The sequence below is a fragment of the Pleurodeles waltl genome, chromosome 4_1 (assembly GCF_031143425.1).
Source record: "Pleurodeles waltl isolate 20211129_DDA chromosome 4_1, aPleWal1.hap1.20221129, whole genome shotgun sequence".
Lineage (NCBI taxonomy): Eukaryota > Metazoa > Chordata > Amphibia > Caudata > Salamandridae > Pleurodeles > Pleurodeles waltl.
The window spans coordinates 478154465-478178713 of record NC_090442.1 but is presented as its reverse complement, the minus strand read 5'-3'; the positions used below and the strand labels follow the sequence as shown (position 1 = coordinate 478178713).

Genomic DNA, 24249 nt, shown 5'->3' with positions numbered 1-24249 from the left:
AAGTGGGTACACTTGCCAAGTCGACTTTACAGTGTAAAAATACACACACAGACACTGCAGTGGCAGGTCTGAGACATGATTACAGAGCTACTTATGTGGGTGGCACAACCAGTGCTGCAGGCCCACTAGTAGCATTTGATTTACAGGCCCTGGCACCTCTAGTGCGCATTACTAGGGACTTACTAGTAATTCAAATATGCCAATCATGGATGAACCACTTACATATAATTTAAACAGGAGCACTTGCACTTTAGCACTGGTTAGCAGTGGTAAAGTGCCCAGAGTAACAAAAACAGCAAAATCAGAGTCCAGCACACATCAACAACCTGGGGAACAGAGGCAAAAAGTTAAGGGAGACCACGCCAAGGATGAAAAGTCTAACAGTACCTCACTTATGAGGGTAGGCCTAGTGCCCGCAAACACTATGGGCCTGATTCTAACTTTGGAGGACGGTGTTAAACCGTCCCAAAAGTGGCGGATATGCCACCTACCGTATTACGAGTCCATTATATCCTATGGAACTCGTAATACGGTAGGTGGTATATCCGCCACTTTTGGGACGGTTTAACACCGTCCTCCAAAGTTAGAATCAGGCCCTTTGTGGACACATAAAAATTATCAATTACAAAACTACCTGCTTTTGCCTGGGGTAATGGGCACCTGCATTTTTGGTCCTGGGCTCAGCAGCCATCTAGGAAAACCTACCAAGTCTAGACATTTCTGAAAACTAGACACCCCAGGGAGTCCAGGGATGTGTGACTTACGTGGATCCCCCAGTGTTTTCTTACCCAGAATCCTCAGCAAACCTCGAATTTAGCTAAAAAATCGAATTTTCCCCATATTTCTGTGGCACCGGCACAAATTTCCTACCACCCAACGTTCCCCTCAGTCTCCTGATAAAAATGATACCTCACTTGTGTAGGTGGGCCAAGTGCCTCTGACAGGGAAGAGCCAAAAACATGTGGAAATTGAGGGGGAACCAAAGTGGGTCCAAAAGGGCAGTTTGCAAAAAGAAAACATTTTCAGGCTGACGAGTGGGCAGACTTTTTATTGGTATAGATGCAACAGTCCTGGGTGATAGGAATTTTGTGGATTCCTGACGATTCCAGAAGGTACCATCACCAAAATGTGGGGAAAATGTGTGATTTTATGCAGAGTTGGAGATTGGCAGGGCATTGTGGGTAAGAAAGTGGTGTGGGTGCATGTGAAGTACACCACCCTGGACTCACCCAGATGTTTAGTTTTCAGATGTGTCTAGATCTTGTAGATTTTCTACCTGGCAGCGTCCCAAAGTCCAAAAAGTGCACCCCTCACCATTCCAAGTGGGACGATTTTGAGAGTTAGCCATGCTCTCATGGCCCAAATGTAAAATCAAAACCCAAAAAAAACAAATGTCCTCTTGCTTTCCATTGAGATCAGATCTTTTAGTGTGCGGTGGCAGACTGTTACCACCTTCAGTTAGGATGAGGACATAACCATGCCCTTTCTGGTTGGTAGCCACCACCCAATTTTCTTTTTTTTTGTTTAATTCACTGGCACTCCCCATGGAGTGGATCAGGAGTAATTACCCCATCTGCCCACCAGTGGGCAGAACAAATTCATCCCCTTTTATTTGGGGTGAGGGTATGGCCATACACCCACCCTCTTTTTTTGAAAAAAAATCTTGTCTGGTGGGCTTTCTGCCCCCCTTGGAGGCACATGGCCTTACAAAAATAGGCTGATGTGCCCCCAAAGAGGGCAGAAATGACCAACAGTAATGTGCCCCCATGGGGAGCGACCCTTGCCCAAGGGGCTGCCTCCCCAAACAAAACAAACACACACCTATCCCTGGTGCCAAAGTCATTTCTGCCCCCCTTGGCAGCAGATGGGCCTAATAGAAATAGGCCGATCTGTCCCCAATGGGGGCAGAAACGACCTAAAATAAAATTGCCCCCCTGGGGAGCGACCGTTGCCTAAGGGGTCGCTCTCTTTGTGTGAAATTGGCTCAGAAACAAAATTGGTGTCTAGTGGTTTCTGCCCATTCGGGGGCAGATTGGCCTGAGAAAAATAGGCCAATCTGCCCCCAAGCAGGGCAGAAATGGCTTAAAATGAATTTGCTTCTAGGGGAGCGACCCTTGCCTAAGTGGTGGCTCCCGATCTTTTTTTTTAAAAACCCTGGTGCCTAATGGTTTCTGCCCCCAAGCGTGGCAGAAATGGCCTAAAATAAATTTGCCACCCAGGGGAGTGACCGTTGTCTAAAGGGTTGCCCACCTTTTGTGAAATTGTCATAAAAAAAAAATCCCTGGTGTCTAGTGGTTTCTGCCCCCCTCTGGGGCAAATTGGCCTAATAAAAATAGGCCAATCTGTCCCTAAAATAAATTTGCACCCCAGGGGAGCGACCCTTGCCTAAAACCTGTAAAAAAAGAAAAAACAAACCAAAAAAAATAAACAATCCCTGCCGTCTAGAGGTTTCTGCCCCCTTGGGGGTCAGGTGGGTCGAATTTATATAGCAGAAATGGCCTTATAAAAAAATGCCCCCTTGGGGAGTGACCCTTGCCCAAGGTGCTGCACCCCTTATAGATAAACAAAACAAAAAACCTCTCTGGTGTCTAGTGGCCATTTCTGCAGTGCGATCACATTACGAAAAGCCATTCCGTTGCTTTTTATGTCTCTCCGATCTCCCCCACCCCGATCAGAAGGGAAATGCAAGCCAGAAAGCATTTCTCTTCCGATCGGGATGGGGGCAACCTCTGATGAGGTTAGCGTGCAATCACGCGCTCACATCATCATACGCCAGCTGGGGGGCTCGGGGTGGAAGGGGAAGCGTTTCCCCTTCCTTCCCTGCCGAGGGGAGTGGGAGACCCACTGGGAGTGTTAGCGCTCCCCCGTGGGCCTGGTGCAGGACGAGCTGGTTACATCCACGGCACACAAGCGCCGTGGCCGAGGGCGTAACCAGCTTGTCCACAGCACCCAAGGGGTTAAAAATTAACATTGCTATGTGTGTGTATAGGTCCCACCTCCTCCTAAGGATCTTAAAAATAAAATAAAATGCTTAGTGCTTTTTGGGAATTTAGCCCCCCCTCGCAGGACGTAGAAAATAACCCACCACGCCCCTCACAGGGATGGAGAAATCCATGAAGAGTATGTGGAAAGATTCAGCCTTCCGGTACTATTTGTCTAATGTTTCAAGAACTACAAAGTTATTGAAGAGAAACAGGGGAAATAGCTTCCATGTTAACTTTCCTTCATGACTAAAAAACAAAAATGATCCAGAAATGGAAATTACTCAAGATCTGGAGCTGCTCGTGATATTCCAAGAGACCAGCTGAATCTTTTGGACTCATGAAATCTCTCCTGTAGACCAGTTTCAAAATATTCAGTTCAAGGTTAAGAAATGAAAACATTCATCCAACTAATTGTTATCATGCTTTCTTTGCATACCTTGAAACAAGAAGCAACAATATTCACTTGTGAAATATGAAATTAACAGTGTCTCAGACGATCTGGACACTAGTGTTTTCTGTAATGGAGTATCTATTTTACACAGCATAGGCATTTTAAGGCATATCAGCTAGAAACAGTGGAAAATAAATATTTTGTGCTGTGCTATTTGTGAATGTGTTTTAAAAAAGCATGGCTGTTTAGTCTTTTCCCACTGTCAGAAGACAAAGTCTTATGATGCTGGAACCTAAGAACTTGTATTTGGCTAATTTTGGGCTTTTTAGCTTAAGACGTACAGAGTTCTAATTTTATTTTCTGCAGTACATGCAAATAATTATTCATAACATTGCTAACAGTATTGTTTTCTGGATTTTTTTTAGGTTTGTGGACGGGCAGCTCAATATTTGCTACAATGCTTTAGATCGTCACATAGAAAATGGACGAGGAGACCAAGCTGCTGTCATACATGACAGCCCCGTAACCAACACCAAAGAAATCATCACCTACAGAGAGATGCATGAAACGGTTTGTGCAATCTATTGTGAGAAATGAAATCTCATAGTTCTAAAGAATAGACACCAGGTCTAAACAATCAAAGCTAATCATGGCTTTGATGCTGCTGGTGGGGTGCTAGAACGATTGTAGTGCAGGGGTGCTGAAACAATTGTAATGCAGGGGTGCTGGCCAGTGGTGCAATCTCCCTAAAATCAGAGGGATAGGGAACAAAGTATGATGTTGTCAAGAAAATACAGAGAGTGTCAAACCTTTCCAATAGATTATTCAGACCCCTTAATCATCTCTCCCTTTAGATTTCTGGAACTAATGAGATAGGAATCGGCCTTCTACTGTACATTTTGCCAAAAATATTTATTCAACATAATATGAAATGCACATTAATAGAGAGCATATTATCTATCGAAATGGCCCTTGAAGTTGTAAAATCAGCACAAAGACTCGTGGAAGCCAACTCTAAGTTTTAGTGAACTAAGAATCAGATCTAAATCACTCATCACGGATTACAGTATCTTTGTTTCAAAGATATATCTGAAAGAGGCACATTTGAAATCCACCTGCCCAACAGTCTGCAAAAATGGATTCACTCAGCACTGTACTCTTCATAGCTGAAATTAAAGTCCTGAATAGCAAGATTCACTTGCACCTATGCTGCTTTAAGTACATAGAAATACCAAGTTGGACTAGTCACTCTTTTCTTGGTATTATTCAGATCGCTTCAATTTTATGATCTTTATGATAGGCACATTCAGTCTAAATTCTCTCCTGATCATACCTAGTTCTCACCGAGAGAGTTGACAGTGATAACAGATACATTCACTCATGCTTCTAGTCTTTATAACACATAGCCAAATGTACACCTTACCCTTTAAAAAACTTGAATACATCAGTTAGAAAAGCGGTGTAACCATTTGGAACTATAACCAATTTACATGCATGTTTTTGTGCAACAGTGAAAAGATGTTGACATCAAATACTGTATAACATCACTTATAATAACAATCATGCATATTATGCAAGTACAAAATTTGCTGAAGGAACCCTTTGAGCTCGTAAAAGCAATGATGCATATTAGAGCTCTGCAATGGAAAAATACTGTTCAAAATAGAGGAAAGTACAAAAACTGGTGGATGGAATGCTAGAATAAATCTTAGTTACTGGTAGTTAGTAAGGCAGCATAACAATTCATCATTTTTAGTTCACTGTGACACTTCAGTCAGTTGCCATCCTCAGCATATACTACTGTTGGCTGTTCCACATAGCAGTTGTCTGAAACCGCGGAGGCCTGGACTCTTTCAGGTTAGCCAGAAGTGGTTTCTGGCTATGCCGGGGAACATTTGTAGGCCCCAGTCAGATTCCCTTTACTACTGCTGAACTATCACGGTCTTTTTCCAATACAGGGAACACTTGTTCTTCCCCTAGTCAGTTTATGCGTATATCACTCAGAAATGTACAATAACTTATAGCTCTCAATACTGTGATTTTGCTCCCCCAAAGCACTGAAAAATGTAATTATATTCCGTGCATTAAATTACAACAGATGAAAAATTTAGTTACCTTGCTGGAATTCAAATTTGTGTTCTACCCAAATGTCAGTGTAAAGTATTTGATTTGAAGAAGCACTAAGTATGTGCTAATGAACTGGTCTTACCAAGTATTCATTTGTGATAGGGTTACGAATGTACAGTTACTGAACACTTGTTTGTCTAAGCTTCCTGTCCACAAATATACATTTTAGAATATTATCTCGGAAGAAGGTGCCAAGATAGTGGACAGTACCTATTTTCTCCTGGCCCACTGCCTCAATTCAAGTACCCACGCATGCCATGGACCAAATGTTTTCCAAAAAGTTACCTCTCTCAGTTATGCAAAAATATCACACAGCCCATCCATGAAGGAGAAAGCAGACACATACTTGAGGTAAAGGGATTCAATATCACGGACTGCAAGGGAGAAGGGAACAAATTGGCAGTCATGACGGGCTATTTCTGATGTGCTGGCGCACATGCCTGTTGTACAACACTGCTGAAAGGAGAAGGTGAGTCGATTGCCTAGTGGTGGGAGAGGTTGGTGCTGGGGAATCATCAGGCTGGCTCTAGGCGGGGGAAGAGCTCAACATATTGGATGCACCTCTGTTTGAAACATTAGCTTTGGCCACGGAACCAGCAAGCAGAGGCTGGAAATGGGGAAAGCATTAGAGAAGAGAGAGACGGGGGTGACACCCCTAACTCTTTGGAGAGAAGAACCTTTAGGTGGGTCCACAGTTGCAAAACCTTACTGAAGTGAGCACCCCTTGCTGGGGTGGGCAAGTGAAATACGATGGCCCTCCAGGCCTGAAATCTGAAACCAGTATCTGAAGAATAATACAAAGCCAGCCAGGAAGATTAAATAGAAACACAAGGCACAGACAGAGCGCTGTGTGAAGAAGCTCTAGAGGGCCTAATGCACACCCCTACACTGACGAGCACCTAACATATCAACTTTGTGAGTTACAAAGATCCTACAGCCCCAAACAGTTCGATGCCTACAAGAAAGTGGTGCATAAAGAACTTACTAATTCCCTATGGAATACGCTAACCATAGCAATCCCAGCTAATGCTACACGGAAAGGGACCCCACCCTAGGCACAAAAAGTAAAAGCCAAGATGGTGATCTTAAAGTAGACTTGTAGAGTCAATGGAAAGACTTCAAGGAAGACCTAATTAAGTAATTTGAGCACAGCGTTCAGGTACTGAAGGCGTCACTGGGTTCAAGGATTGTTGACATACACAGAAATGTGAGCAAGAATACTGGCAGTCTAAGGGTGAGCATCTCTGAAGACCTCCAGGCTACCTACTTAAGAAGGATTTTGCCTTGCATAAGAGCATCTGTAACTGACCCTCCTGAAGCTCAAAGAGCTCAAAAACCTGTTTAGGAGGTGGAATGTTGAAATGAAGGGTTTAGCAGAAATGGAGGAGAATCACATATAATGGCTATGCCGGGATAGAATTACTAATTCTGGGGGCAGAATCACAGAAATTTGATATTTCTGCACTTCTCTTGTAATGCTTAATTACTTGTAAATTCTGTTGCTACGCTGGTGTAATTAATCTGCAGTAAATTCAATTGTTTCGAAAGAGGGCTGGAAGAGGGAGAAGTCCTTCTGTTGGGTTTTTAAACATAGAGGGACTGCTCTCCGTTTCAGCCCTGTTTAAAATTCACTGCAGTGCATACTTCTTGGCTACCTGGGGTATGCCCTACAGTGCATTACTGTATAGTATGCAAAGGCACTGCGAGGTGTACAGTGCAATGATTTTAGAACTGAGCCACTTAAAAATCACTGCAGATTATAATTTAATCTGCAGTGGCTGCTCCCTCTTCTGTCCCTGTTTAGAAAACTCTGTAGTGCATACCCGTTGGTGCCCTTACTTGCTAATGTATAACACACTCAAAAAGCGCTAAGATCCACAGGATGAAACTTTGAAATGTTTATTTCTGAACACCAAGTCTCCTGCATAAAATAATAAAGGTAAACACTGAGAATGCTAAAATAAATATAACAATGCATGACATGGTCAGCGAAAACAGTATGAACATTCCTAACATAGTTAGCAAGTTTCTACGATCCTTACGCCATATTGCTACTTCTAAGCCCTGTGCTAAGTTCTAGCAGACGCCTACAAATCAAATTTCTTCATATGAATCTCACAGCATGTCTTTTCTCAGTAAAAAATAGCTGTTTAGCGTTTCTCTTTTACAGCCACTGCCCAGAAATGCAAAGCCAGGCTGAAGGCCTCCATTAGTTTGCAACAAACCGGTGTGGCCTCTGTCCTGATAGTTCAGTTGTGAAGACTCTCCCCATTATGGCCAAATGCAGGGGCTTTTATAGCACATAATCGCCAATCTTTCATGTTTTATAAGTTTTGCAACACTAACATCCCAACAATTAAAGTAAGTATTGGGATAAATACATCATCTTTATTTACATGTAGATATTTTAGCATCACATGAAAGCGTCCATATTAATATGGCAATAGCCATAACAACAAAGATAGTCTAGATAGAAGGCAGGTATGATGCTAACACTTCGGCATGTGTCTAAACGTCACACTCTCTAATAGAAAGAAATTAGTTTGCAAGCAAGCATGTGATAAAAATAGAAGAGATTTAAATGGGCCCTGTCACGGTGTTTGTGACAGAATTGTTAGTGAGTGTGCTTTACCAGACATCAAGTGCAGATTAAGAGGCCAAATCCTAAAATTGACTTGGAGCCTGATGAAGTTGCCTGGAGAAAGGGGCAACCAAATAAATGGCTTTTCATGTTAAACAGACAATTTCAGACTGAGTGGTGGAAAAGAGGATGAGGGGAGGCAGACATGGTCCTAAAACTGCGAAGAAGAACTGTGCTGAAAAGAGAAATAGAGGTGGTTAAAAGTGAGAATTCATAAGACATCTCTGAGCTGACATACTGACTGTGCGGTTACAAGTGTTGGACTATATTAATTCATCCACTGGCCCTAGGCTGTGCCTGTTGGATGCTTTGGTTGATTTAAAGGGAAGTGGTTGTGGGTGAGGGTGGACAGTGTGGTCATATAGCATCAATATGGCAACTTTCCTCGAGAGGTAACTGTCACAGCATCTGCCCTAGGCATTTATTGCCTAGAAGTAGTTGTACCGAGGAGGTCCCACATGTCATGCATGGGTGCGCCACATAGGTTGGTGTTTTATTGGGAAATGTCCTACATAAAACTGGTCCCACGCCGTTTTCAGTTTGGAGGCAGGAGGGAAATGGCAGGGGGTTAATTGTCTAGTTTTGTCACCCAGGTTGGTGCAGTTGATGATTACAGCCAGAAAACAACCTGTGATGCCTTCCACATGTACCTGGGGGGGGCAACATCATAGAATGATATATCAAAAGCACTAAGCACTGGTAAAAACACTCATGTATAATGTAAAGGGATTAAACACCCCAGTAAAGCAGAAAGCAATCTGAAAATCAATTAAACATGCTGAAGCAGATATATTTAGGACAAGGCGAAAATGTTATTACACTGGAGTAATGAGAATAATTTGAATAATGTTTTGTTAATCTTGTGCCATGTAATTACCACAAGCAATTCATGTAATTTGGAGTAATTTGTAGAAAAAATGCCTACCTAATAGCACAGGAACAGCTCTCAAGTAGCTGATGGCTGCTGATCGCTTTTGTTCCCAGTCTGTTGCATTTAGCGCTATTTTCATACTGCAAAATGCATCCCCTTGTCCATTTTGTATGTGAGGGTGAACTTTCCACTAAGAAAATAGCACTAAATTCAGGGGTACACTCCTTGCATAATTGTGCTGTAATTTTGTGTAATTACGCTACAGAAGAGCACCTAACCAAACATTGATATATGCCCTGACACACTGAAAGAGGCATTCTTATGTGGCATTCTTGACAACATTAGTAGTTGGGGACATACTTCTGACTGGCAATTTTTGCCTGGTATGGGAGAATAGAAAGTGACCCTCTTTTGCTTGGTGTACCGCCAGATTTTTGCCTTAACTGTTTGATTTTTTGTTGAACAAAGTGCATGTGTTCCTCCTTTTAACATGATTATTATATTTAACTTGACTCCCTAGTATATTGTACTAAGTGTACCCTGGCCCTGTAAGTAAAATGTCATTAGTGGACTACAGCACCCATTGTTCTAGCCACTGAAGTGGCAGCGTAAAACATGGCTTCAGGCCTACCAGAGTAGCCTGACTAAAGAAGTGTTTAAACTGCAAATCGGCCCATCAGAATACAACCTTTGGGTAGACCTAAACAGTTCATTTAAATAATAAATAATATTTCACCTATACGTAGGCCGTACTACCCATGGTATTTAAAAGTAGGACATGTAGAAATTAAATGTTAAACATGTCCTTGTAGTGAAAAAAATCCCAAAAGCTATTTTCACTATATCAGGTTTGGCTGTTCTACTGGAAGACACTGAGATGCAATATTAAGTTTAATACAGTTATATCTGACTTGGGAGCAAGCTAGGAACTTCATTCTTGGACTGTTTCTAATATTTATTGAAAGCCAAATTGACTAGGGAAGGTGGAAATTTAATAAATATTTAGGACAATGTACTTTTTAGAAAGTGAGCTTTTCCCTGCCTAAAGGTTCTGGTGAACAATTTGCATTAACCTCCAGGATGCAACGACATGACTGCTTAACACTGAATAAGGTGTGAAAACTGCTTCCAGAACAGGGGATTTGGTTCTAGGGAGGTGTTTCTATTCCTCTGGCAGGATGGCTATTTGGGCAATGCCCACAAACTTGATTAACTTCAAAGGGGCTTCCCCATATCACATGCAGACAACGGTTGCATAGGTCCTGTCTTTATTAGCCCAGTCACTCAGGCTCCAGTCACACTGGGGGAGGGAGCTGCCCCAGAACTGATATGAAGTAACCACAGAGGAGAGGTTGGTCAGTTTCCTGCACATACTGTGCATGGGGGAGAGGGAGTTTCTCCATCTTAGATTTAGGCAAAGGAGGCACTGTGGGATATTTTGCAGTAGGGCATATAGGAAGCGTTGCAAAAATGGGTAGTGTTGTCCCTTGGACTTTTTACCCTATTGGGTATGGAGGGGCCAAGAGTCATAAGTGTGGCACCCCCACTGCCCTCAGAACACTTTCTGGACATGTGGAAGAACAGAACAGGATGGACCCTGCTATCAGCAGCCTGGGAAGAGCCAGAATACAGAACCTGCTCTCCTTCTAGTATCTAAGACAAAGACGTAGACTACAAGAGTCATAAGGCGGAACCTCCCCCTCTCCCCAGGGCTGAGTTTTTCTGACTCAGCAAATTTGATTCAATAGGACCTCATGGAGAAGGCATTCAGCCTTGTGGAGCGCCTAAAAATCGGCCCTAACGGAAGACTCTGGGCCCCCCCCAAAAAAGTCGAAGTCTGAAGGTAACATATTTCAGTTGACAAAGAAACGAGAAGTATCTGACTGGAGAGGAATTTATATTGGTGCAAAATTCAACTTTCGACTGCTCTGTGCTTTTCTGCCAAATGTTAACAGCTTTACCAAGACCTGCCCCGGTGGCTATCCAACAACATGGAGCTGTCTTTGACACTAGCCTGCTCCCTTGCTGTGTTAACAATTATTTACTCCAATTTTAGAGACTAAGTCCAAAGATGAATTTTCCGACCCCATCAGTCCTAGGTTCTGAATCCAGCCCATAATCCATCATGGTCGGCCCTAACTCGTGCCTAGGTTCTGACCAAGCACATCTAAATATTTGTGGTTGGCGCACAATGCTTTTTGGCACGATTTCCACTTCTAAACTTTAAGAATTCAGATCTCCAGTTTCTCTTGTTGGATATTTGCCATGTTGTGTTATTTTATTCATTACTATATTCTCCATTCTTCTAAATTTGTTTGGGATTTTTCTTGTGGTGTGTTTGACTTTATTACTGTTCTGATACTGCATAAATACTTTACACATTGCCTCTAAATTGGCCTATCAGCTCTATGCCATAGCCTCCAGAGGTTGTGCGCAAGCTAATTTAATGGCCTTCATAATTATTACTTGAGGTGGGTAGTTATCCCTCTCAAGTAATACCCCAGTTTCTTACAGGAAGAGTTGTACAGACAGATCTAGGTGAATGGAGAATACAAGTGTTTTTCCAGAAGGTTCAAGTACTTAATGAGGGGGTGAGGCTGAAAAACATCTTGTGGGATCTCCACCCTGCAAATAGGGATTACAACTGTTTCTTGCAGATCCATCACACTTATTCTTATATGCATTTAATGTAGAAATCAGTACAGTAGTATTCTTAGATCAATCATCTATCATGGGTGGTAACCTGATTGGCACCTGTACCCATTGCTGCTTAGCGACCCCATTTTAAAGCTTTAGATAGCGGAACAAGTTGAGCAATATTTTGCCCTCTGTGATACTGAGAGCGATATCCCAAGTGGAGTATGGGGTGCTTTCAAAGCGGTAATGAGGGAGATGTGCATCTTATTGATGGCCCACCTCCACAGACTCTGACAACAAGAGGTCTAAAAGTTGGAACTTGAATTTGGAAAGAAGTGTTAGATAAATAGAAGGAGAGAGAGAGTGAGCATAGGGAGTCCTCTTCAGTAGCTAACATGAGAAAATTTACATCATCAGAGGTCAACTAAGGGCTGTTCACACAAAGATTGCAGAACTATCCTTGCAGTATCTCAGAAAACATGCTTATTCTTTAGGGACTAAGATAGGATCCCACCTGGCAAAGCAACTAAGAGGGGAAACGGAATATATAAAATAAATCCACTAATAGGGTCTTACTACAGTTGTATGGTGATAAGGTAGAGACTTTTAGGGAGTTTCATAAGACGCTCTATATTACAGATGAATATTCTACTGGCTGAGAGATGTAATATCTTGGGGAAGTGGCCCTACCACTACTAACAGAGGAACAAAACTGAATCCTGGATTTCCTGATAACCAAAGAAGATATTAAAGGTGCCATAACAGCACTTAAAAGAAACACATCCCCGGGCCTGGATGGGCTTTTAGTCAAACCCTAGAAAGCCCCATGCAGTCTGTTCTTTTGAGAAACTATTCAATCAGATGGCAAAGTAACAGATACCATGGGAAAGACAATTATAATGGTGCTACCTAAGCATGAATCCTCAACATTAGATGCTGGCAAGGAGACTAGATGTGATATTACCATACCAAAAACATACTGACAAAACTGGAATTGTTGCCTAAGGTAGATGCATGGTAACATAGACAATGGACAATCCACCTGGTCGAAAAGGCACAAAAGCAGAATACTCCTGTGATAGTGGTTTCTGTAAGCTAAGAGAAGGCCTTCAACTGGGTGGACTGGGAATTCCCAGGTCTGGTCTTGAAAAGATTGGGCTTTTAATCGATGTTCGTAGCCATGATCCTAGCATTACTACCACCCAGCCACTAAAATCTCAGTGAATGAGTTTCTGTGGGGAGCAGCTGGAAAGGGGTACCCATTCAGGGTTGTCCGCTGTTGAAATCTTTCCTGCTTTCAGGTTTGAACCACTAACAGAACAGATAAGGAGACATAAGAGTATAAAGGGAATACTGTTTGAGTAAGGGAAATATAGGATTTCTGTGTATGTGAACCATTCTTGAGCCTGCAGTAACTCAACATGTTACGAGATTTGAGGAAGTGGCAGGTTACACCATCAATGTGGACAGTTCAGAGATCCTAAAATTAAATTTCACCCACCATCTGTCACATACACTAAAGGGCACGTTTCTGCTACAGTGGGTACCGAAACACATTACATTACCAGAGTTCAGAATGACATCGCTCACTCATCAACTCCACAGAATAAACTTCACAGTCCTGTTGAAGAACATTAAGAAGGACTTCAAGATATTGTTTTTGCTGATTTTATTACGAATGGGTAGCATCAATATGATCAAAATGAATGTGCTTCGTAGACTACTTTATTTTAATCACCCCCCAACAAGGCGTAGAAAACCTTCCTCCGTTGACTGCAGAAAGTGGTATCACGATTCATTTGCAAGGGCGCTAGGTCGAGAATCTCACTGAGATAGGTGCAGCAACCAGAAGTGGGTGGAAGCATGGCCAAGCCAAATTATTAAGAGTCTCTGAACACTGAACAATCACAGGAGGAAGATCTGGACAAGCATGGAACATGCAATAGTGGGGAGACTGCTATGAAAAGGGATGTGACATCTCAAGCAGGGTAGGCCATGCAATGCATACCACTCTACACTAGTTGACACAACCCTAACAGTACAGCACAATGTATTTGAAAGTCTTGGTCTCACATCTTTCTCACACTAACACTTAAAAGAGAGGTTTACCAAACACAAAATTAAGGTCATTTAGGCAAAGATTGAGCATAAAAAACTTTCATCCAATGCCAAAGAGACTTCTGAGTGGGGAAAACAGATTGGAAGAATGATGTGCACTTAGGACTTTGGGTGTTACACCCTGATGTGAATAGGGCTGCTACAAGGGAGGAGACCCTATTTGAAAAAAGAGTGGGTAAATTGATGTAAACACATTTCCCCATAGACCTACAGAATGGGTAAAACCCTTTGATACATTTCATATAATTGAATGGAACTTTATTAGAAGGGATATACAGAAATACTACATTAGTATAAAGAAAAAAGAGACAGAACACAAACTTGTGTATGATTGGCACTACTCGATGATTAAAATCAATAGGATGATTCCAAGAGCCTCCAGGGACCACTGAAGGCGATGTGGAGCAGTAGCAGAAGCTCTGCATAATTGTTGAACTGTCCCACAATGTGCCCCCTCTAGGAAGAAATAGCTGTTGCATTGGGGAATATCATTGGATTACCTTTTCCCCTCTATCCACAAGTCTTTGTGCTTGGTCTGAGACCTAACAATTGTCATAACTTATCGAAATTAGAGTGGTGCCTAGTGTTACACTGCACAGTAGTGGCAAAATGAACCATACCCTTTTAGTGGGAAAAACACAGTGATCCTTCTGTCACACAGTAGTGTCATAGACTGGTCTATGCCAGCTAATGAAAAACTTTAGTCTAAAGGGCATCCACACTTGTGTTGAGGGAGAGTGGGATCAGATGGGTCAATACCTACTTGGTATACATCTGTATGCCTCCGCTGCACCGTGCTGGAGGACAATGGGCCTCTTCGCAAAAGCCTGACCTCCCATGCTCTGAGAGGAACTGTGTGGAGTAAAAGAAGGGGAAATCCTCCCAAAGATATAAAATCTACCTTTTGCTTTAATCCAGAATTCGAAGATGTTGTTCAGATTGGGGCAAAGGGTGGTAAATGTTACGAGGAGAGAGCAGTGACTCAGGAGCCAAATATGATATTAACTTCATTAGCTACTCAGTGATCAGTTTCCATCCTTGTATGTATTGGTATGCGCATTCTAATATTTTTTATAAAGCAATAAAAATACATTTGGACCAAAAATTATTGTTCCTAATTCTCCCCAAGTTTCAGGTCGGAGGCAGCCGTATGTTTTATTTTGCTTTTAGAAGCACTTTATTCGACACACAGGCCAGTAGTTATCTAAACTGTAATTGATCAGGAGAGTTTTAAAAAGCATCATGGGAATTTAAAAGGTATGGGTTTTTTTTTTCACGGAGATCTGCGTGTTCATACAGATGCTGCATCAGATCGCAAGACCTCAAACAAAGGGAAATACAAATTGCACAGACGAAGTACTTAATATCAGAAAATAGCCTGATAAATTATTCATAACATATAACGTTTGCCAATATTGCATTGATCTTGCTATAAGGTCTAAAAAGTAATGCTACAAAGCACACTGATTTACTTGTCTGTAATTGTGGATTTTAAACTGATGTGCATCACAAAAAATAACAGATATGTACTTGGAATTGTTTTGACCTTTCTGAAAAGCTTTGCTCCTGTCATGCTTCGATATTACGCGGTATCATGCCTCATATTCAGTAAAAAAAAAGACGGGAATACTATTTGAAATATTTGTGCACTTATAATAATAGAAAAACAGCTGTTTACATCTGTCTTCATTAAGAAACCCTTGCGATGACGTCCCTATGACGTCCCTATGTCACCCCCATCTGTGCCCTTGCCAGAGTATTGTCCTGAGACACAGATCTGAATCATGACATGGCACGGTCTTGTTATAAAAGAGAAGTGAAAAAGGGCAGTTGTGTGTCATATGTTCGTGAAGCTTCTTCCAATGGCTGATTGTTCCAAGAGATGAGGGGGGGGAGGGGCTGTAGCACCTCATAGAAACCTCGTTTCTGCGTTACTGCCATCAGCACATTGGAAGTAAACATGCACAGTGCGTTTACCTCTTGTAGAAAAACGGCGCGGTTTGTCTGCTCACCTTCGAGTTGCTGTGCAGTTTTGTTTGTTAATTGTCAGAGGTTACCTGTTTTCAATTAAGTGTAGTTGCATGTGCTGGTAATTTATTTGCTGCACAGCAAGCAAGTCACGCAGCAGTAACGTTTGCTAAACACTCCAAACTCAAGTCTGTCAAAAGAAAAAGATAGTCGCACTGCGCTAATCCTATTTGCTCAGTATGGTTAACAACCATTTATTTCACTACTTAATGGTAGCGGTAAGTCCATTATTCAGTTTAAATAGAACAGTTGCTAATAGAAATTATTTCCCGACAGCAGATTGACTGTGCGACCAATGTGATTTGTAAAAGAAATATACAATTGAACATATTATTGAAGGAAAATGTTACAATTGTTACTTCCTTAAACAGTGTACTCTCCACTTAGGTCTTGCTCCTATACCTTTTTCGAAATTAACAAACTGTTGATGTGATCCTGGCGAAACTCTCTTTAGTTGTTTGATACCATATACGTTACAGATTTACAGACCCATATTTAATACTGTTTGTCTATTGGGTGAAAAAGAAGTACATTAGTTTTATATTTTCAGTGTAGTCTATACATGTAGTCCAGTGCGCACATGGAAATGGCGGAAGTGATTCAACGAGTCAGCCACAAAAATTGTGTATGATTTTCATTGAAATGTTCTGTCCAGAATGTGCTATGGAGCACTCTCCAGCCTTTAAGAAAAACTAGACAAGCGGTTACTAACAATGGTCCAATTACTTTGGGAGGACATACACCCTGGCTAATTTTGCATTCTGTAGCATTCTGGGTTATTTGTTGAGTTTTCTTTAAGAAGCAGGGGCGTGGCGCAGGCCCCTTAAGTCCCTGTTGCGGGGGCAGAACCCATCCTTCGAAGATCCCCCCCCCCAAACCTTCAGAGGACCCCCAGTCAGCCCCTGGTTAATGTGCATATGTATGATATGAGGCACTCAGGAGCCCCTCATCATAATCTGCTGTGGTGAAGGACATCATTTTGCATTACCTTCTGTTATGAAGCACACATCGCAAATTGAGGTGTATCTAGATGCCAAAAAAACAGAACTAACAACCAGAAATAGATCAGACTTAGCAGAAGAGCCAGTTTCTAATAATTTTGCAGACAAATATCAAAGATTCCTCTTTCCAGATGGGTGTTTCTTTCCAGTTCTTGGGACCAAACAGCCAAAACCTGAAGTCACCTAGACATAGCGTGGAAAGTTCATCTGGGCTAGAAAAGGGACATATTCTGTGTAAGGAAGGATGCTTTCTAGGATATGGAGCGGGGGAGTTGATCAAGTGCCAAGCTCATTCGCAGAGTTCTTTCTGAGCTCCATGTGGAGCTTGGAGTGCTAAAGGCACCAGCTAATACACCAATTGTCGTTTCTCTGCTCAGACACTGCAATGGAGATGGCTGGTACTGACATCTCATAGAAGCAACACCCCATGCTCACACTGCAAAATCTAAGTGGAGGTGTAAATGGAGAGGATTGTTGGCGACATGGCATCTTGGCGGAGGATGATTGATATGGATGGATGGATAGTGAACAATGTGCCAGGGTGAGAACCCTGCACCTGTTGGAGAGCTTCATTGCCTCTGCTCCTTACCTTGGATTCTGCCATGACTGGAAGAGATAAACACAATGAGTGGGAACGATGGCTTTCAGAGCAAGTACAGTATGGAATCCTTAATGGAATGCAAGTGGGATGTGGATTACCTTTGTTGTGGCAATAACTGAAAGGAGCTGCTTCAGTGGATAATTCTTCAGTTGAGTACACCACCTTAAAGTGAGAAACCAGTGGAAGTAAAAGGGAGGATTTATCAGCCTGTCCTAAAAGGAGAGACTTGCAATGGCCTCATTAGGTTAAGTGCCAAACTGATCAACACAAAGAAGAGGATGATGTAAATTGAAAATAAGTGAGAAGCGGATGATTTCAGGTTGACTGAAACAAAGAAAAACTTGTCCGCATGCAAAACTTTGTAGCAAATGAAAATAGTGCAACGACTGGAAGAAAGGACTTTAATATATCTGCATTACAAACTTGCATCCTTACCGCCATTGTTAGAAGAAAATGTGTTAAACTCTGGCACTCCCATGTGTGTTGTGATGGTTACAGCTGTAATAACACTCTGATGTAGTGGCCTCCAAGATGTGGTTCAAGAGTTGGAGGTGAGTTTTACACTGTTGGTGAGAGTAGTACACCTCCCGTTATGAAATTGAAAGGAAGGTGCACAATCATCTTGAAAGATGCTTCAAAATGAAAGAATTGCTCTACTGAGTCAGCAGAAAGATTTTTATTCCAGATTTAAGGCTTATAAACATCTCAAGACGCTACAAATGTAGGAACTTAACCAAGAGGTGATGAGAAGAGGGACAATAGTCTTGGTTCTACATTTAGCTAACAGGTTGTTGATCATTAGGATACAAGCTCTCACGTTTTAGCTAAGTGGTGAGGCATCTGGATATATAGTGAGTCACAATGAAATGGAAGGTAAAAAGGCAGTTCTTTAATGTCAGAGCTGAACTGGTGATCTTACATTTACCTCGTGACCAACAAAGATTACTTAAGTGTGCTTTGATCACTTCATATCCATGCAAATGTGCCACAATTAAGTGGTTCCTTAGAACAAAAGCTCTTCTCCTTAGTAACTCAATGTCACATTTCAAAGATGAAGTAGTTTACATTCAAATACCAAGCTCAACTCAACATTCCTTAATTCAATTTTAGTGAGTGCCTAGCTGTCTTCTTCACAACGCTTTATGTAAACAACAGGAAATATCATTGGAAAAAGAGGAGAGAAAGTCACTCATTGCTCAAATAGTGAAATGTTTATCGACACCATTGTTAACCCCAAATACCTGTACATTCAGTGGTAGGAGCACGCCCTGGTTAATGATAAACTACCCGGTGCTCCACAGGTAACACCTGGTGCAGACACTAGTTTCAATACTCTGGTCTTTGGAGGCTCCAGAGAAAACGCTAATGGAGACATCACTCATGACAGTGCAAAGCATTAACAAGGAGTCATAGTCCTTTGAAAGTCTCTCTTCATGTGATACAGACCACATCATCACTCATAACCACACAGCACAGTTTTTCCTCTGTCTTGATGATGCCATGAAAATCTCTTTTTCAGAACTCTTCAGTGTTGTTTAGAAAATAGTTCGCCTTTGCTCTTTATTGTATGTAGTCTGTCATGAAAAATGTTACTGTTAATAAAAAACACAAATTCCTACTAAAATGTCAAAATAATATTCAAAACAAGGGGTTGGGTAAAACATCCCATAAAATTAATTTAAATGAACCACAATTTTCATAGGAAAGTTGATGAGTGTCTAGACTAAATTCAAGAACTGTCTGTAGTACACCTCATTAAGGGCCAGATGTAGCAAAGGTTTTTACCCATTCTGTGTCTATGGGAAAAAGTGTTCGTACATATGGCCCTGTTAGAAATGGGGTCTTTGGTTGACAGTCAGGTTACCCCCTGTTCAAGCAAGGACTCTCACTCTAGTCAGGGTAAAAGAGAATCACCCTAAGCTAACCCCTGCTTACCCCCTTGGTAGCTTGGCAGAGCAGTAGGCTTAACTTCAGAGCGCTAGGTGTAAAGTATTTGTACCAACACACACAGTAACTTCATGAAAACACTACCAAATGACACAACACCGGTTTAGAAAAATAGGAAATATTTATCTAAACAAAACAAGACCAAAACGACAAAAATCCGACATACACAAGTCAAGTTATGAATTTTTAAAGATTAAACTCAAAAATAGCGCTTAGAAACAAAAATGCTTCGATGAGTCGTTCCCAACAAGCCGACACCAGCGGCGCCGGACACGGAGTCGTGTAGACCCCCAAGTACAGTGCCTTTGGTGAAGAGTGAAAACAAGCCGATGCGCGAAGTCGGGAATCGCGGCGTCTGTGCGAAACGTTGAATCCGTGCACTTCGAGCAGCGTCGGTCACGACGTGGTGCGGCGACTTCCACGGAGTCGCGGACTTCAGCGGGGCTGCTGCGGCGTCGGGCCTGCGAAGAGCGTCGCGTTCCAGCGAAGGTCACGGCGTTAGGTGCAAGCAGCGTTACCGGATTCAGCAGCGGCGTCGGTCCAAAGTCGTCCGAAGTCGATTTCCTTAGATTCCACTAGCTTTCCTTTCAAGGGCCCAGGGACTGGATAGGGCACCGCTTGTCAGGGCAGGAGCCTCTCCAGAGACTCCAGGTGCTGGCAGAGAGAAGTCTTTGCTGTCCCTGAGACTTCAAACAGCAGGAGGCAAGCTCTAACTCAAGCCCTTGGAGATTTCTTCACAAGATGGAAGGCACACAAAGTCCAGTCTTTGCCCTCTTACTCTGGCAGAAGCAGCACTGCAGGAAAGCTCCACAAAGCACAGTCACAGGCAGGGCAGCACTTCTTCCTCAGCTATCAGCTCTTCTCCAGGCAGAGGTTCCTCTTGGTTCCAGAAGTGTTTTTAAAGTCTGTAGATTTGGGTGCCCTTCTTATACCCATTTTAGTCTTTTAAAGTCACCTTTCTTCAAAGGGGACTCACACCTACTTGTGAAATCCTGCCTTGCCCAGGCAAGGCCTCAGACACACACCAGGGGGTTGAAGCCGGCATTGTCAGAGGCAGGCACAGTCCTTTCAGATGAGTGACCACTCCACCCCTCCCTCCTAGCAGAGATGGCTAATCAGGAAATGCAGGTTACACCCCAGCCCCCTTTGTGTCACTGTCTAGTGCGAGGTGAAAAACAACCCAACTGTCAAACTGACCCAGACAGGGAATCCACAAACAAGGCAGAGTCACAGAATGGTTTAAGCAAGAAAATGCTCACTTTCTAAAAGTGGCATTTTCAAACGCACAATCTTAAAATCAACTTTACTAAAAGATGTATTTTTTAATTGTGAGTTCAGGGACCCCAAACTCCACATGTCCATCTACTCTCTAGGGGAATCTACACTTTAATCATATTTAAAGGTAGCCCCCATATTATCCTATGAGAGAGACAGGCCTTGCAACAGTGAAAAAACGAAATTGCCAGTATTTCACTGTCAGGACATATAAACCACATTACTATATGTCCTACCTTATCCATACACTGCACCCTGCCCTTGGGGCTACCTAGGGCCTACCTTAGGGGTGCCTTACATGTAAGAAAAGGGAAGGTTTAGGCCTGGCAAGTGGGTACACTTGCCAAGTCGAATTTACAGTGTAAAAATACACTTACAGACACTGCAGTGGCAGGTCGGAGACATGATAACAGGGTTACTTGTGTGGGTGGCACAACCAGTGCTGCAGGCCCACTAGTAACATTTGATTTACATGCCCTGGGCACCTCTAGTGCACTTTACTAGGGACTTAACAGTCAAACAAATATGCCAATCATGGAGAACCAATTACCTACACGTTTTAAACAGGAGCACTTGCACTTTAGCACTGGTTAGCAGTGGTAAAGTGCCCAGAGTAACAAAAACAGTAAAATCAGAGTCCAGCACACATCAACAACCTGGGGAACAGAGGCAAAAAGTTAAAGGAGACCACGCCAAGGATGAAAAGTCTAACAGGCCCTAAGAGCCCATTTGCTCTTATATGTCCAGAAATGTTATCCAAATTGTTTCTGTGCATATAAGATAGATTGTATTGTATTGTAATCGTATTTATATAGCGCTTACTACCCCTGATGAGGCGTTGAAGCGATTTTCGGTGAGTAGCACGCTACTCTGGAACCCAACAAGAATTAGTGATGGATTAGTATCGGGAAATAATGAGTACAGTTTTAGTAGTATTATGAGTTAATTTGAGCCGCGGATATGAGAGTTTGTTAGATAGATGGTGTTATATCCATTAAACTCATTGTATAACAGTAGTAAAATATGATAACTTAGCTTTGATATAGTGTGTTTGTTTTTATTGAAGTCAATAAAAAAGCACTGATTTCTTATTCTTGTTCCTAATGTTAATTCAGAAATCAACACCATGTGTTCTGCTGATGATAACAGTTGATGTTTTAAGGTCTTTAAGGTCACATTATCTCTGATACTTTGCAGAATGTGATTAGGATACCCACAATCTCTATATTTAGTACACCTTTGTGTTTCCTGTCTGGAATACTCCTCGTCATCTGAGGCAATTCTCTTAATCATTAATACCTGTACAAAATAGCTACAACTTAGTTTTTGTAAAATCTGTTGTAATCTAATAAATTAGTCCTATTATTGTATTTTGATATATGTTGTTTAACAAACTTTTTTCCTTTTAACCTTCGTTTCAAATCCCAGAAAGTGATGACCTTCAGATGTATTCTTGTGAAATGCATGCAATCATGTTGTGGTTTACCTTTTATGTATTCTAGTGTAATTTGTGGATGGTGGTCTGAAGACTGCTGCACTCCTGGTGGTCTGACTGCCAGATTATGATCCTGGCGACCTGACTGGCAGTAGACCGCCCCCTCTGCCGGGAACAGGAATCCTGATGGGTTAGCGGCAGTCAGAGTCGTGGTCAGCCATATTTGGCAATGCAGTGCTGATCACTACTTTCCTTTCTGCCAGCTCTTCCATGGCGGTTGCACTACCATGGAAAGGATGTCAGAAAGGAAGTGCTGGGATCCACAGGGGGCGCCCATGCCAGCATCCTCAGAATGCACACTGTTACTATGCACACAGTGCGCATTCCGAGGTTGCTTGTGTGCAATGGCATTGTGGAAACACTGTAATACGATGGGGTAAGGCTGCCGTCTTGACAGCAGCTGCACTCCTGCCATATTGGCGATCTCGTAAGCAATGCCACTAAGATCATAATAAGGCCCTAAGTATCCAGATGAGAAAAATATTGCCTCTAAAGAGTTAATATATAATTAAATTAGTTGTCAAAGATACATTTTTGAAGATGTGCTCATACTCTAACCTCACCATCTCCAGAACAGCATTTCTTGTAGAAGAATGATGTTCCCCTGGTATGGAGATAATTTATATCTCATCACAAAAGAATATTGTGGTATAGAGTGAAATGCAGCAGCAGCAGTAGAAACTAGTTATTGACTCCTATCGAACCACTGTCAATTAATGCCCATTTTCTGCCTCTATGCCATTAGAATGTTGTACTGATTTGACATCCAAGATGCAAAGGGTGTCTGGTCCTTTTGTTCTAATATCAATATCTCCAATTTACTTAGAACATTACAAATGTATTTAAACAATGACTTGATGTAGGAAAGTACCATCTTGCCTGGCATGTTACCCCCATATTTCACTGTATATATGTTGTTTTAGTCTATGTGTCACTGGGACCCTGCCAGGCAGGGCCCCAGTGCTCATAAGTATGTGCCCTGTATGTGTTCCCTGTGTGATGCCTAACTGTCTCACTGAGGGTCTGCTAACCAGAACCTCAGTGGTTATGCTCTCTCTGCTTTCCAAATTTGTCACTAACAGGCTAGTGACTAAATTTACCAATTCACATTGGCATACTGGTACACCCATATAATTCCCTAGTATATGGTACTGAGGTAGCCAGGGTATTGGGGTTCCAGGAGATCCCTATGGGCTGCAGCATTTCTTTTGCCACCCATAGGGAGCTCTGACAATTCTTACACAGGCCTGCCAGTGCAGCCTGAGTGAAATAACGTCCACGTTATTTCACTGCCATTTACCACCTCACATAAGTAACTTATAAGTCACCTATATGTCTAACCTTCACCTGGTGAAGGTTGGGTGCAAATTTACTTAGTGTGTGGGCACCCTGGCACTAGCCAAGGTGCCCCCACATCGTTCAGGGCAAATTCCGGGGACTTTGTGAGTGCAGGGACACCATTACACGCGTGCACTGTACATAGGTCACTACCTATGTACAGCGTCACAATGGTAACTCCGAACATGGCCATTTAACATGTCTAAGATCATGGAATTGTCACCCCAATGCCATTCTGGCATTGGGGGGACAATTCCATGATCACCCGGGTCTCTAGCACAGAACCCGGGTACTGCCAAACTGCCTTTCCGGGGTCTCCACTGCAGCTGCTGCTGCTGCCAACCCCTCAGACAGGTTTCTGCCCTCCTGGGGTCGAGGCAGCCCTGGCCCAGGAAGGCAGAACAAGGGAAGTAACACCCTCTCCCTTTGGAAATAGGTGTGAAGGCTGGGGAGGAGTAGCCTCCCCCAGCCTCTGGAAATGCTTTGATGGGCACAGATGGTGCCCATCTCTGCATAAGCCAGTCTACACCGGTTTAGGGATCCCCCAGCCCTGCTCTGGCGCGAAACTGGACAAAGGAAAGGGGAGTAACCACTCCCCTGACCTGCACCTCCCAGGGGAGGTGCCCAGAGCTCCTCCAGTGTGTCCCAGACCTCTGCCATCTTGGAAACCGAGGTGTCTGTGGCACACTGGACTGCTCTGAGTGGCCAGTGCCAGAAGGTGACGTCAGAGGCTCCTTCTGATAGGCTCTTACCTCTCTTGGTAGCCAATCCTCCTTCCTAGGTAGCCAAACCTCC

General features: G+C 42.7%; 1 protein-coding gene across 1 annotated transcript in view; it reads left to right on the top strand.

Annotated features, from left to right (window-relative positions):
• The window catches only part of ACSS3 (acyl-CoA synthetase short chain family member 3), a 951593-nt gene that overhangs the window by 170820 nt on the left and 756524 nt on the right, over window positions 1-24249 (top strand). Inside the window, exon 2 of the mRNA XM_069228767.1 lies at window positions 3801-3945. Coding sequence (XP_069084868.1) covers window positions 3801-3945 — 145 coding nt within the window. The remainder of the gene's footprint in view (window positions 1-3800; window positions 3946-24249) is intronic.